The sequence below is a fragment of the Gouania willdenowi genome, chromosome 6 (genome assembly GCF_900634775.1).
Source record: "Gouania willdenowi chromosome 6, fGouWil2.1, whole genome shotgun sequence".
NCBI lineage: Eukaryota > Metazoa > Chordata > Actinopteri > Blenniiformes > Gobiesocidae > Gouania > Gouania willdenowi.
In genome coordinates, this window is record NC_041049.1 from 28,587,586 (window position 1) to 28,603,152 (window position 15,567).

Sequence of the window (15,567 nt, forward strand, 5' to 3'; positions counted from 1 at the left end):
TTATTCTCAGCTTGACATGCACGTGTGGAGTTGTGAATCACAGCCTATAGATTTAATTTTAGCATTTGTGCTCCATGTAAATTAGGGTGGACACCGTCTTTTTTTAATAGATCGGCACATTTTGAAGAGGTTGAAGTTGTCAATAAACGTGAAATTATGAAGTTTGCAGCAGGATTGTAAGAAGTTGTGCTGCTGTAATAGGCAACTAAATCATTCTTTACCCCTATTTAGTGTAGGAAGAGGACCAGAAATGAATATTGATTTCCCACATGACTTTAGAACATTAAAGAGAAGGTTAAACTCTTTCATGGTCTGTATTGATTCACGTCGGGTGGTATCGTTCGTCCCTGCATGTAACACTATTTTAGTGACAGTTGTTGGCAGCGTGGGTAGCATTTCATTAAGTTTGTTTAAGAAAGTGTGAACTGTAGCACCTGGAATACAGTGTGTGATGGCATTAAAGAATTTAATATTCCTCGTTATTGAATCATCGATAATGAGTGTAGTTTGGGGAAAGAGTGTTAGGAGTGCGTGTGGGCTTGTTATACATGTGTACATGTTTTCAATAACACATCCATGAAACAAAATTGCTGGTTTACCTATTCAAGATAAGATAAGGTGATGCAGAAATGGTGATGAAAATAGTCAGGAATGTTAATTTATGCACAAATTCGCTTCTCTCAGTTTATGTACGAGGCCTATTGTGAACTGGGTCACAATGATTTCTCATTTTTAGAAAACGGGTCATCAGAAAAAAAGTTTGGGAACCACTGCCCTAGACTCATCAGTGCCATAGATTGCACCCAAAATGAGGCGGATACGTGAACAGAAACGCGTATAAAGTGCCATGTGTCCGTTTATTGTCCGTTGAATTTACATCGTATTATCACACAACTTCATGCATTAATAGAATCTGCATCTTCGTGCCAGCATTCCTTCTTTCCTGGTGTTTTGTTTTTGGCTTGGATTATGCAAATCTTCATATTTTTAAGAATTGTTTCTCAGTGTTGTACGTTTCTCCATGTTTGCGATTGGTGAGACGCTGCAGACTCCACCCCTTTTGTGTTTTTGGTTTTGCTTTTGTTTTTTAAAAATATTTTTCTGTTATTTTTGTGTATTTTTGTTGTCATCTTGTGTATTTTTTTCCCACATTTTGTGCGTTTACTTTTTTTGGCCGCACATGTCTGATCTGAAACAACATCCAGTGAAGTCCATTTCATTTCATTTTCTGAGTGTTGTTGCTGTAATTATCTGCTTGTGTGTTGTTACATCAAATATATAATGAAAAGAGGTGAAATGAATGTCTTTGCTTTGATAGAATTTCCAAGTGTAACAGCTAGCAGATTCATTTCATCAGCGGCTCCTAATGAGCTCCTGCAAATGTGATGCAGGATATTATGATGAGTGTGAAATATCCTAGCAAGTATAACGCTGCTCTTGGACTGATCCTTGGTACATTATAAACCACATCACAACCATTACTGAAGGAGAAGAAGAAGAAGACAGGGTTTCCCTTTGGACTCTTTGCCTCTGTACATCTGTGCAGAGTAGTCCATCTATTGTGCTTCCAGTCATTGTCTGCTGTTTCCTCTGTGTGTGCAGTCTGTGTCAGTAAATTTGTGCTTTTTCTTGTGCTTTTAGGGAGCGGCTGCTTACCCGGAGAATGAAGACCAACAGCAGAGACTCAGAGAGGCAGCAGAGGGGCTTCGTGTTGCTACGAACGCTGCAGCCCAGAATGCAATAAAGAAAAAACTGGTCAATAGGCTAGAGGTGAGACAGCAGCGTAACCACTTCACATCTTTATATTACTTTACACAACAGGTATCAAACTCAAGACCCAGGGACCAAATCCGGCTTGTCTGAGCATCCAATTTGGCCTCTATAGCGTTTTTAATGTAAAAAAAAAAAACAGAAAAACTTGAATAGTTTGATAAAATCCTTTTTTTTTACACTTTTTAATTTGAAATTATTTACATACAATGGTATTTACGTAAAAGCATTAAATCTAGGGCACAAATATGTTAACCTTTCACATTCAAATTTTTACATTTCTCTTTTACACAAATATAATGCAAGATATCATTATTTATCTTCATTTTTACATCAGATTTTGAGAATTTAACAAATCCCTCTAAACACACCTCCATTTAAATAATCAACAAATAAAATAGGAACAGAATTTGAGCTCAGACGAAAAACTCATTCAAACTGAAAATGTCTTGCATTCATGTGTATCTCCCATTTATCTGACTGTTTTCCTTTCCCCCTAGAAGTGAGCTATAAATCCCATTAGTGTGCTGAATAGGCTATCTCAGTGTAAGGATCTCTGTTTGGCCCTTGGTATCAGTTTGCCCTAATGACTACAAGCTCCTCTGCACTGGAGCACCCAGTGTTCAATTTCCTCAGCACATAAACTATGCATTACCAGGGATGGGCCTGTTATCAGACATGCATGTCAGTCTGCCTCTGTGCGTCAGGGGCTCAGATTAATGGCACTAATGATGGTTTCCATCAAGGCAGCATGGAAGAGAAGACTTGAGTGTTTTCAAATCTCTGAGGACAAACAGCATTCATATAGTTTGTTCTCCTAAGCAGGTCTTTAAATTGCATTACTGTACATTTGTCTTCATGAGACTATATTTAGTTTTGTGTGGGGGGTGTCAGGTGATCCATGTTGGATTTCTGTTGGTCTGTTTGAAAAAATAAATAGACACCACATAGAAAACGTTTAGTGGTTGTGAACAGATGGACTCAGATGCGTATGGAGCTCACTGTGACAGTTTATTACCAAAAAATACACAAGAATATAAAGTGCCAGAGTCTTGATGATGCATGGCATTCTGCATAGAGTTAATAGACTCGTTAAAGAGTAGCTAAACCCCAAACCCACTTTTTTCTGCTGGATATATATGTATTTGGCTAATAAGTAGTGCTGTTGATTGATCCTAGTCCCACTATTGGCTGAAACGGATTCTTTAAGATTCCCCTGCATCATCAACTTTCACTGTTGACCCCACCCCTTCTATAAAATCTGAGAGGAGGTAGAGGGTTTCCTCCAATCACAGCCCTCAGTGAGCATTGATTGACAGCCAATAAGGAAGTCCACTGTGTTCCGTGTACGGTGATGTTTTTGACTCTGTGCTTCTAAAAAGAGCTGACTCTGCGCTAATCAGAGGGTTCATCAAGCTATGTGTGTATTTACAGACACATAATGCTATGAGTGTATTCCCGTCTGTCTTGCGTGTGTCCGTCTTATTGCTATGTGCGCGAGAGCAGAACTTTTTTCCCCTGAGTGGTGTCTGTAAGGCTGTGTGTGAGCTTCACGTCTGTGTCTGTAGTTGTAGTGACACATTTTAGCTTATGTACTCGCTATCTGTGTGCATCTACAGACACATCATTGTGTGTATTACTGTCTGTCTCTGCACAAAGCAGTGTGGGCTGACAGAGTGGGCGTGTCTTACTGCGACAGCAGTAATGCCCATAATCAAGGCCTTTTTTGAATTTCCCTCCTAGTGGCAGGTTAGCACAAAGCAGGGGTTTAGTTACTCTTTAAGGACAAATCCAAATATACAAGGTGCCGCAAAAAAATGACTGCAGGACTGAATGACATGACAGGACACAATAACAGCAAGTGAGTCAAAGACTGTTAGGGGATGGAAACAGAGGAAACAAAGAGCAGGTGTGCAAGCAGAGCCCAACATTTTTATTCATTCTTATGAACACTACCTGTTTCTTTTTTAAGTTGTGTTCTACTTCATCCCTGCTGACCGCCAGAGGCAGTGCTTAAAGCATTGAATGTTCCCTTCGCACATGCGCAGTGCGAGTATGCATACCAACAACTCTCTGAGGGCGAACTTTATTGAGATGACCTTGGATAATATGACCAACCTCTCACCAGGTAGGGGACGTTCTTCGTCTCCTCACACTCTTCCAGGTGAACAGGGTGTTGCCATATGTCACTTTTCTGCAACTTTTAGGCAAGCTGACATCCATGACAGCAGTGGTCCCGCTGGGTCTGCGATCATTGCGCCCCCTGCAGAGGTGGCTAAACGGTTTCCACTTGGACGCAAAGCGGCACCGTTACCGGAAGTTCAGGGTGTCACGACAGGGACTCCTTGTCTTGGCCCCTTGGAGAGACAGGGATTTCCTGTTGAGAGGCGTCTCATTGGCCGTGGCCCCATGCCTCAACGAGACCGCCACCACCGATGCCAGCCTCTCCTGTCAAAAGCCTCCACCGGGAGGGTGGCGCTTCCACCCAGAGGTGGTGTCCATGATTTGGAGTCTTTTCGGCAAAGCAGGGGTTGATCTCATTGCCTCGAAGGAATCAACCCACTGTCTCCTTTGGTTTTCCCTGAGGGAAACCACCAATCTTCTGGGTCAAGATGTGCTGGCGCATCCTTGGCCAAAGGGCCTCCTTTACGCCTTTCCACCGCTACCTCTAATTTTGCCGACACTTCAGAGGATTCTTCAGGAGGGCCACATGTTGTTGCTGGTGCCCCCCTTCTAGCCAACTCGGACATGGTTCCCACTGCTGCGAAAAATCTGTTTCAACGATCCATGTTGTCTCCCCAACAGGTAAGATCTGTTGTCCCAGCAGGGTGGTCATGTTTGGCATGCCAGTCCTCACCGCCTTCACTTATGTGTTTAGCCACTGAAAGGCTCAAATCACTACTGAGCACATGTGCGGAACCTGTCAGGCAGACCATCCTGAATGCCAGAGCACAGTCCACTCGGCTACAGTATGCCAACAGGTGGAAATTGTTTGTGGAGTAGTGCGAAAACCATGGGGAGGACCCAGTGCTTTGCTCGGTGCCTTAAGGTTCTGAAGTTCCTGCAGTCTCTTTGATCCATAAAACTCACAGAAACACATTTCATGCCGACATTTCAGAGACGCACTGTTGTGCTACTGACAAACTTCCGGTTAACTTCAAAACAAGAGCCCTATTTACAAAAGCATTTAAAGACAAAATGGAAGACAAAATAGATGCTTTTGTTTTGAAAAGGGGATGTTTGATTTTTAGCTGAATGAATGAATGAAATGTAATTTTTTATCAAAAATTCATTTTCTGGTAGTGCACATGTGCGCTCATGCACATATACCATCTCAGTACGATGCAAACTCAGTACACGACAACAGTCCCAAGATAATTTTACGTTACGCTCGCAATGCATCATGGAGCGGTTGAGTATGAGTAGTGTGCCCACCATGCACTTAATCTCCCGATATAATATACATCCGGGTATTTCCACGTACTCAATCTCTGCATACTATCTAATGTGAACGCACTACATACATACTTATTTTGACATCGGACTTAGTATGAGTAGTAGGTTAGTATGCGATTTCACACTGGCCCAAACATGGCGGCTTTCTCAGGCAAACAAATCTTAGGGCGGTTACAAATCTCTAGGATTTGCAATTATGAACATACCCTTTAAGAACTTTGGTTCCAGAGCAGATGCAATGTGCTAGTATTTCATACTCTTAAAGTTCTTTCCAATCAGGGTCTTTGACCTTGGACCAATTTGTTGTAGTTGACCCATAAGGGGATATCAGGGGAACTGTCCCTGTCAGCACAGCTCCAGGGATATTTAGCGCTCTGACTCCTCCTCTACCATGAGGTGATGGAAGGAGGAGCTTCAAATGTCACCATAATCAATACTCCTCATAACAAAAAGCATTTGCTCACAGAAATACCCTGATCTCTCTCTCCACTGCATCTTTATTTGTGTTCTGTGAACAGATCGCTGCTAAGCAGGCAGCGGCGGCTGCTACTCAGACCATTGCAGCTGCACAGAACGCTGCTTCTTCTAACAAAAACACTGCCTCCCACCAGCAGCTCGTGCACAGCTGTAAGGTAGGACCGTCATGGGCTGTTCTGTTTAAAAGCACCTCTCACATCATATCACGAGTTTCTTTAACCTGTAGTTTTTGAATAAATCAGCTTTCCAAAACAGTTTTCTTTTATCTTTGGGTTAGCTTTTATGCATTCCCTCATTTCACCTTTTGTCTAAAATAAGTCATTTTTTGGAAATCAATTTAAATTGCAATATTATGAAAATAAATTCCTACTGGCACAAGAAAAACATTTTATTTATGAGAACAAAGTCATAAATTTAAGCGGAAAAATACCTCTCACTTATTCTGGTAGTATTTTGACTTTATTCAGATTCAGAAATTTCTTTTTTTTGTCAAGTACAGTTTTAAAACAGCATGACAAATTCTACTTGGTAGTTGGTATTATTGTTAATAATATTTTGACTTTATTCTCATAATATTTCAACTTCACTCTCAGAATATTTCAACTTTATTTTGATAATATTTTGACTTTATTCTCGTCATATTTTGACTTTTTTTCTTGCTGTTTTTTTTACTTTGTTCTCAAATTTAAAAAATCTGAAATCCTCACTGTGCTGTTGTTCTTTGATGTTGTATATTGTTTGGTTCTGCTTGTGTCTGACCCATAGTGTGTAGCAGACAGCATTCCTCTGCTGGTGCAGGGCATGAGGAGCAGCCAAGCCCAGCCTGAGGAGCTCGGCCCTCAGCTCGCCCTCATCATGGCCAGCCAGAGTTTCCTGCAGGTTTGCATTACAACTCCACACAATCCACATTTCAGACATTTATTTTTACTTGAACACATACATTTAAGTTTTCTCTCGTTCTTCTTTAGCCTGGCAGTAAAATGGTAGTATCTGCTAAGTCAGCAGTCCCAACAGTGGCTGATCAGGCTGCTGCTATGCAGCTGGGCCAGTGTGCCAAAAACTTAGCCACCTGTCTCGCAGAACTAAGGACAGCCACGCAGAAGGTATGCAAGCCTTGCTCCGCCTACTTTCATCTCACTAATACAGAGAAAATGCTAACTTGCATATATAAAACTGCTGGAGCTACACTCCACTTATGACAGTGCATCCTGCTCGCTGCACATCATTGAGTTCAAGTTTTTGTGTGTGTCTATAATTCAAAGGCCCATGATGCCTGTGGTCCTCTGGAGATCGACTCTGCCCTCAAAACTGTGCAGACCCTAAAGAGCGAGCTTCAGGATGCAAAGATGTCTGTCATTGATGCTCAGCTCAAACCTCTCCCCGGGGAAACGGTCGGTACATATTTAAGTCCATGATGAGGCTTGATTAGGACATCAGTCTTAAAAACAGTATGAGGAGAGGACATGGAACGTAAACGTAGACGTGACTTTGTTCCACAGCTGGAAAAATGTGCTCAAGAGTTGGGAAGTACGTCGAAGGCTGTTGGCTCGTCCATGGCTCAGCTGCTGACATGTGCTGCACAGGGAAACGAGCACTACACAGGTGAGTGTGTTCGTCACACAGACGACACTCAGTGAACTGCAGTATGTTATTTTAGATTCCATCAGGCCTACACCTTTTGATAAATTAATGGAATTGTTTGATTATGTTGTGCAATGCATAGTGTTAAATCATCACAGATTAATGATTAACACACTTCTTCTGTACACTTTCCCCCTATTTTACAAGTCACACATTTAAAACACCAAACGTCTCCCATTTAAACACTAACTGTGCTCCTGTTGCATGGTAACAAGCTAATTCCCTCCCATGCATTTGATAGGATTTCGTGCAGTGTGTGTGCTGACAGTTTTTATATTATATTTTTATTATGTGCCTTTGTTTTACATTATAAACACGTGCCCATAGGTTGTTACTGTTGTTTTTATAATAATTATAATAATAATAATAATATTGATGATAATAATAGCTACAATTCTGTGAGCTTGCATAGCTTTGTAAAGTCAAATACTGAGATGAATGTTATAAATAATAGATTATTTATGCTTAACATGCCTAGTTCTAGCTTTAGTTTCTCATTATTATCAGGCCTCATTTTGCTTGTTTATCATCAGTTCTTGCTCGGTAAAGGAGAATACAAATAATACAGTGCCCTGATTGTCATTCTGTAATATATTTTTCCACTGAATTAAACATGTGCTTAAAATGCAATGCTGTTTAAAATGATTAGAATATGTGATTGATGATAATAAAAATGCATGTAATTGCAAAAATGTAAATCCATTTGTATTTGAATTCTTTTTAAATGTAGTTTCTGAATGACAACTGTAATGTACATAATGTTTGACACGTTGTTTGAAGGTGTTGCTGCCAGAGAAACAGCACAGGCTCTGAGGACGCTGGCTCAGGCAGCCAGAGGTGTGGCTGCCAGCACCAAGGAGCCCCAAGCTGCAGCTGCAATGCTGGACTCTGCTCAGTGTGTGATGGAGGGCTCAGCCATGCTGATCCACGAGGCCCATCAGGCTCTGGTCCACCCGGGAGATGCAGAGAGTCAGCAGAGACTAGCACAGGTAGAGACACTGATGCTCAGGTAGAGACACAGGGATTCCACTCAGGATCGCCCTGATAAGATGATTTTATCTCCTGTCAACTGTTATCACAGCGGGGGGATTGTCTGATCCAATGGCCGCATAGTGAGAATTCATCATTCAGAATAATGATCAATCTGAGCATTTATATTATTATTGTCATTTTTGTATATTTTTGTTGTTGTTTTGTGTGTTTTTGTCGTTATGTGTGTGATACTGGCATCATTTATCATCATTGTATCTCATTTTGTATGTTTTTGTTAATTTAGTATTTTATTCTCTTATTTTCTGTGTTTTTGTTGTCGTTTTGTATTATTTTTGTTATGTGTGTTTTTTTGTCATTTTGTGTGTTTTTGGAATCAATTTGTACTGTTTTTTGTAATTGTGTCTTTGTGCTAATTTTGTGTAATTTTATGTTATTTTTGTTGTCATCTTGTGTATTTGTATGTTATTTTGTGGGATTTTTTTTTTTTTATCTATCTCTATTTTTGTTGTTGTTTTCGATATTTTTGTGTATTTCTCTGTAATTTTGCATGTATTTTAGATCATTTTGTGCGTTCTCTTGGTCTGACGTTGCTGCCAGTTGCTCATGATGAATCTATTGCCATCATTCTTTCTAGGTGTCCTTACTGTTGATGTGTCTTTGCTAACTGGGATTTCTCTCTTAGGAGCACTTTAATAACCATCCCATCTCCTGCAGACCTTCAGGGGATAAATATATCAGTGACAGCAGTATAAATTAGTGCCCTGGATTATTGTGCGCTGCTACGAGCTCAATTTGCATTTGAGATGTTTTTCTATCTATAGTTGTGCTGCGGGGCTTTGCGGCGCTGCTCATTGTTAGAATGACTAATGGCTGTCCCCTCACTGTGGTTGTGCTTTGTTTCAGGTGGCCAAAGCTGTGTCCCATTCCTTGAATAATTGTGTGAATTGCCTACCAGGCCAGAAGGATGTGGACATGGCCCTGAGGAGCATTGGAGAGGCCAGCAAGAAGCTGCTGATTGACTACGTAAGTCCTGTGTGGGAGGACCACCTTCTGTATCACTGTATCAAAGTCTCAGTGTGACAGTAGGGCCTAACGCTGTGCTGTCCTGTCTCTGAAGCTCCCTGCTTCCACTAAGACGTTCCAAGAGGCTCAGACTCATCTCAACCACACAGCAGCAGAGCTCAACCACTCTGCAGGCGAGGTGGTCCACTCTACACGGAGAACCAGCAGCCAGCTGGCTGCAGCATCCGGGAAGTTCAGCCAGGACTTTGATGAGTTTCTGGATGCTGGTGTTGAAATGGCAGGACACACCCCAGTACGTTTCACGATCATTGTACACCCTGAAGTACACGGCACACATTGGTGACACTTCATTACCTGGGCTGTTTGGGAGCTTTAATTAGGCCTTTCCATGACGTTCTTGTTCTGCTATTGCTCTCTTTAATCTGTGGAGACGGTCAGAGACTGGAGTTAACATAGCATGACAGCAATGCTTTTAATCAGTCTCGGAGGCCATCCAACGGGACATGTGATGGCTTAATTTATTTCTCTTTATCGCTGAGATGAAATCTATTTTTTTACCTCTTTTGTTCTCTTACTTGTACAGAGCAAAGAAGACCAGATCCAAGTCATTGGTAATCTGAAAAATATCTCCATGGCATCCAGTAAGCTCCTTCTGGCTGCCAAGTCTCTGTCTGTGGATCCAGGAGCAGCCAATGCTAAAAACCTGTTGGCTGTAGCAGCAAGGTGTGATTCTATAAATACTACCACTGATACTTAATCATCTACATAACTTGTTGTTTCTGTGTGCATTAACAGTGCACTCACCCTGCTGCTTTTTATAATGCAGTCTTTAAACACTAATTAAAGGTATATAGCAGACATAGGCACCCATTATTGTACTCTCTAAACAAATACACGAATGCCAACAAAGACAGTAAAACATACAAAATGACAATACAAAACACACAAAACGACATCAAAATGTGAGGAAAAATACACTAAATGACATTAAATACACACAAAATGACAACAAAAACACACAAAATGACAACAAAAACGCACAAAATAACTCCAAAATCACAGAACAGAAAATGATGCTAAACACACAAAAAGACAACTAAGGTTCACAAAATGACATAAAACATACAGCATGACACCATAAACACAGATAATAATAATAACAGAAGTACACAAAGGGCCTGTACTACAAAGCTGGATAAAATATATCCTGTGTATCTCTCCGTTAGCAGGCTTCACCAAACCAAACATTCTCAATCCCAAAGCAGCTGTACTATGAAGCTGGTTATTAACACATTATCTCCAATCAGTCAGCTTTACTTTATTATAGCACAGACATGTTGTCATTCTATTCACATAGTCAGCCTCAATTTCCCACACACTTCCACAGATGGGGATGACAGCATATCGTTTCCCTCTGAGGACGCACTGAACCCTGTACAAAAGACAGGCTGCATTCATAGAGCTCAGTAAGCTGACATCATAAGGCGGACAATATTTGTATTTTATATACTGTAGCCTATATTATGTTACATACTTTGTGTATAGCAGCAGTGCATACAGTGTTTTTTTGTTCAATCAACAGTGGTTATGAATGAATGAATGAATACATAGATCAGCGTTACGGAGAGCGACACAATGTAGATCAGTTCATCAGATGAAAATCTATATCTTTCCTAAATGATGTTGTTGGTAATTGAAAGGATGCATTTACTCGTGAATATTATTTTTTTCCTAAGCACAGCTGTCAGATCTGTACACCAATCAGGATCTTCTAACAATGGGCAGGTCATTTTCCAAGAGAACTGACTGGTCAGGAGGCGGGGCTTTTATACTTGCTCAGATCTCATCCACATCTTAACCTGGCCTCGACCAGGTTAGCCATTCAGTGTAAGTTACCATGGTGATTTACACCAGTAACCCCCAATTTCTACTGGATTCTGGACTCCGCTGCGTTACGTCGCCGCCGCGTCACCTGAGCTGTTAGGTTTCCACTTTAGTCTATGTGTTCATTTCCACCAGGTCCGCTGCGGTGCATGTCTGCTCCTTCCCAGATGTGGTAGTCCGGTGCCTTCCGCCAGATATATGCAGGGCTTCTATTTCTGGCGGACCACGACGCATCAATCAGCACAGAGCAAATGAAGCTAAACAGGAAATTAAGCACGTATTCCACAATAAAATATTGGGTTACTTTTCAAAATAAAGCACTTCAGATTATATTTCAAGTAAATACGTCACCAAAACGTCATAATGTGTAAAAACAAATTCACATTCACTGTATTGTTTCCTCTCATACTGTAACTGCACTGTAAAGTGCAGCTACTTTGATTAAGTTCATGTTTTACTGGTGCGGTTTTATCTCTTCTCTGTTGGCTGTTGATAAAAAATGTGTCTATGACAAATCTAGAGCCCAACCTTCTAGTTCTCCTTCGTTAGGAACACTGACCTGTTTATCTGTTTATTGTGAGTTCTCACGCGATTATATAAATATCATGAGAACTGCTCTGTCTCGTGACGTCACAGTCGTTCAACCGGTGTGCACCGCGGCGCACTCAAAACGCAACCGGTGGGGTTTACTGGACGGCGGACAGCGGTGAAAAACCGGATCGGTGCCGTGGCACAGCGGAGACGTATCCAGTGGAAACCCCCAGTAAGAAGTTAACCAGCGTGGTAGTACGGCACACACAGAATAAATCCAGGAAGTTAGTGCAATAAAAGGAAATCCAGCTTCATAGTACAGGGCCCAAATGGCTCTAATAACAGACAAACTACAAAAATATACAAAATGTCAGAAGAAATATATTAAATATTACAAAACCATAAACACATTTATTTGATCTTTCCAGTGTTAATGCTCAGATTGGTCATTATTCTGAATGCTGACGTGTATGTTTATCATGTGACCCCTAGATCAGACGATCATGTTGTTGTGGCCACGCTGTGATCACAGCAGAGCAGTCGGCCTCTGGTATATGTAATGTTATCCACCCTCATTCCATCTGTGATTCACTATGAACTCCCCAGTGAGTAAAAGCTGAGCAGGTTTAAAGTCTGACTGACTTCTCACTGACTAATTAGAATGATGGAAGCTGTTCCTAAAGCCTGAACACAAGCCTCAGACATCTTCTGGTCTCCTGTGCTGTTACACTGGTTCCATACAGGAAACAGGGCTGCTGACACTATACACTGGCATGAGCTGATCTGTGTGTGTGAGCTAAAGCAAGTGTGTGTGTGTGTGTGTGTGTGTGTGTGTGTGTGTGTGTGTGTGTGTGTGTGTGTGTGTGTGTGTGTGTGTGTGTGTGTGTGTGTGTGTGTGTGTGTGTGTGTGTGTGTGTGTGTGTGTGTGTGTGTGTGCGCGAGCGTTTCAGGGCTGTGACGGAGAGCATTAACCAGCTGATAACGCTGTGCACCCAGCAAGCAGCAGGACAAAAGGAGTGTGACAACGCCCTGAGGGAGCTGGAGGTAGACTGTAGCACACGCTAACCTTCTGCCTCTTCTCTCTCTGTGTTGTTCATGTGGAGAGGTCGTGCCTTCCACATCTGTGTCGTTTCATTTTGAAAGAGCCAGATGTTGCTTTGATTATGAACACTGACTGAATCCTGGATGCAATCTGAACTATTACCTCATATTGTACTTTGCATGTCCCAATCCGATATGGATATCAGTCCGATAGCAGAAGAAAGAGTATCGGAGTATGTCGGCCAGCATCTAAAATATAATAAAGATATAAGATTTATTGTTTTTATCAGATTTATTGAGGTTATTTTTTCAGGATTGTATAACTCGTTTTTTATTTGTTTTATTCAGTGTAGAGTATGCTTATATTTAAGGTTAAAATGTATGTAATCCATTGGTCAATAATAAATGGGTCAGTTTTTCTCATACCTGCTGCTGTTGCTGATTACTGTTCTCTATTTGAGTAATATCACTTGATTAAGCCTTTTCTAACATTCCACACTATGAAATAAATAATAAAAGTATGTCGGATTGATATTAATATCAGCCAATACTCGAGGCTGCAGTATTGGAACACCCCTAGTTTATTACTATAATGTAATATCATCTAGTTCAGTGATTCTCAACTGGTGGGTCAGGACCCAAAAGTGGGTCACGGACCTGTACTGGGTGGGTCACGGACAGCTGATTAAAAAAATAAAAACTTAATGTTTCTCATGTTGGATTAGTTTTTTCTTTTGAAATAAACTTATTTTGACAGGCATGCTGTGAAATGCATCTTGCACAGGAAAATATATAAATTTATGTTTTAAAAAAAGTCAAAAAATTGGTTGGTTGATCAATTTAATGATTTTGGAAAAATGTGGGTCCCAGGCAGGATGAGACCAGTTGAGAACCCCTGATCTAGTTGTTGGTCAGCCTGTTGATAGATGAAGTTGTGTAGAGCTAGAATAATAGAAAAGTGTTCATGTTTAGGATGGTTTAGTAATGGATGAGTTGTGTGTGTGCACAGGCTGTCAGAGGTCTGTTAGAAAACACCAACGAGCCTGTCAGTGAGCTCTCCTACTTCGACTGCATCGAGAGCGTCATGGAGAACTCCAAGGTGTTAACATACACACACACACACACACACATGCACAAGTTCAACTGCCTTTAAGACCTTCAGCAGCTGAACATCTCTCCTGTCCACTGTGTCTGCTTTTCCATGTGCCTCAGGTGTTGGGCGAGGCCATGGCAGGCATCTCTCAGCACTGTAAGACCGGCGACGTAACTGCCTTCGGGGAGAGTGTGAGTCTGGCATCCAAAGCTTTGTGTGGGCTGACAGAGGCTGGAGGACAGGTGAGATCATAGCTTCAGCTGCTATTCTTGTTACCTTTTCAAGAATCAGGATTGAAGCATTTATTCACATATGTACCAGGAAACGCATTCACAGAACAATAGCTGTGTTTCCTTTACAGGTTTTTGCAAAATAAAAGCGATATTTCTAAATGTTGACAAAGTATAATTGTATAATGTAACTTTTCTGCAGGAAGATCCAAACCTCCTTATAACTCTGTATTCTTTTGTTGTTTCATGCCGAATGTGGCGCTAATCATTTTGAACAGTAATGTTTACAAATATCCAGTCTCCTCTTCTGTCCACACGTACTGCGTCATGTTTTCACGGAGAGAAGTGGTCATGTGACCAGCAATGTCACGTGACTCACGTGATGTGAGCAGGTACGCCACTTTCTGTGACGTTTTTGGGGAAAAAGCGTTTCCATAGCGCTTTTGCAACACATTTCAATATTGAAACGTCTGAAATTCCTCCTAATGAAAGCGTAAAAACTTTTTTATGCGATATTTGAGTGCTTTTGCGAAATTCAGGTGTTTCCTTTACCAGTTTTTATTGCGCTATTTAGATTTTGCGCATTTCCAAGCGCAATGGAGACCCAGCGAATACATTCTTCATTTGCTTACCAGTCCTGGCAGGATTTCTGTTGGGTGATTATTGCATTTAAAAAAATTCTAATTATTTCATGTAATTTGTGACATTTTTCAAAAGAAAAATTTTCCTCTGAGTGAAAAAATTACTACACGATAAGCACAAACGTAGCTTTACTCTGCCTTTTCCATGCAGTTGAGTTATTTTTTGTGTGATATTGCTGTGCAGAGTCTGTCAGGAGCTGATTGGTCAGAAAAGACCAGAAGAATGCACAAACTTTCAGAAATGAATCCAAACCGTAATCCTCTGCTAGGACTGCTTGTGCTTATATTCATTTTAAGAAAGCAACCATCACAGATTGGTTTCTAGTGGTGGAAGATTTCAGTGGTATAATGGTTTGAGCCATTTCAGGCGTACCCCATGAGAGTTTTTATGAAGTTGTGAACGAGTTTGATACACAGTGATTGTGTTTCATGACTTTAGCTGCCCTGTTATTCCCCATGCTGGAAATTCAGTTTGAATGTTTGGTTTCTTTTTCATAATGATATTTTAATGTCTCTCTATCTTGTTTAGTTGGAAAATGTTGGCTCAGGGTTGGCAGCTTGGCACTCATTCAGGCTGCCTCTAAGATTGAGTTTGATTTAAGCCTCTGCCGTTCTCTTCCCGACTATGCACTAGCTTTCTCCTCTGACAAAAATATGTCATCTTCTATGGCAGTGACAGGCAATTTCTATCACAGTGGGGCCACAAAAATGTGATCATAATCATTCCGAGGGTCACATGTTCAACATTCATGTCAACATTTAGAATAATGACCAATCTGAGTATTAT

General features: G+C 41.0%; 1 protein-coding gene across 6 annotated transcripts in view; it reads left to right on the forward strand.

Annotated features, from left to right (window-relative positions):
• tln2b (talin 2b) overlaps positions 1 to 15,567 on the forward strand; it is a 141,398-nt gene that overhangs the window by 94,581 nt on the left and 31,250 nt on the right. For all 6 annotated transcript variants that reach the window (XM_028448861.1, XM_028448860.1, XM_028448862.1 and 3 more), the window contains exons 21-33: positions 1,642 to 1,770; positions 5,745 to 5,858; positions 6,469 to 6,582; positions 6,672 to 6,806; positions 6,966 to 7,094; positions 7,203 to 7,305; positions 8,125 to 8,333; positions 9,241 to 9,360; positions 9,455 to 9,652; positions 9,944 to 10,083; positions 12,726 to 12,819; positions 13,826 to 13,915; positions 14,029 to 14,151. In XM_028448861.1, the coding sequence (XP_028304662.1) occupies positions 1,642 to 1,770; positions 5,745 to 5,858; positions 6,469 to 6,582; positions 6,672 to 6,806; positions 6,966 to 7,094; positions 7,203 to 7,305; positions 8,125 to 8,333; positions 9,241 to 9,360; positions 9,455 to 9,652; positions 9,944 to 10,083; positions 12,726 to 12,819; positions 13,826 to 13,915; positions 14,029 to 14,151 (1,698 nt within the window). The remainder of the gene's footprint in view (positions 1 to 1,641; positions 1,771 to 5,744; positions 5,859 to 6,468; positions 6,583 to 6,671; positions 6,807 to 6,965; positions 7,095 to 7,202; positions 7,306 to 8,124; positions 8,334 to 9,240; positions 9,361 to 9,454; positions 9,653 to 9,943; positions 10,084 to 12,725; positions 12,820 to 13,825; positions 13,916 to 14,028; positions 14,152 to 15,567) is intronic.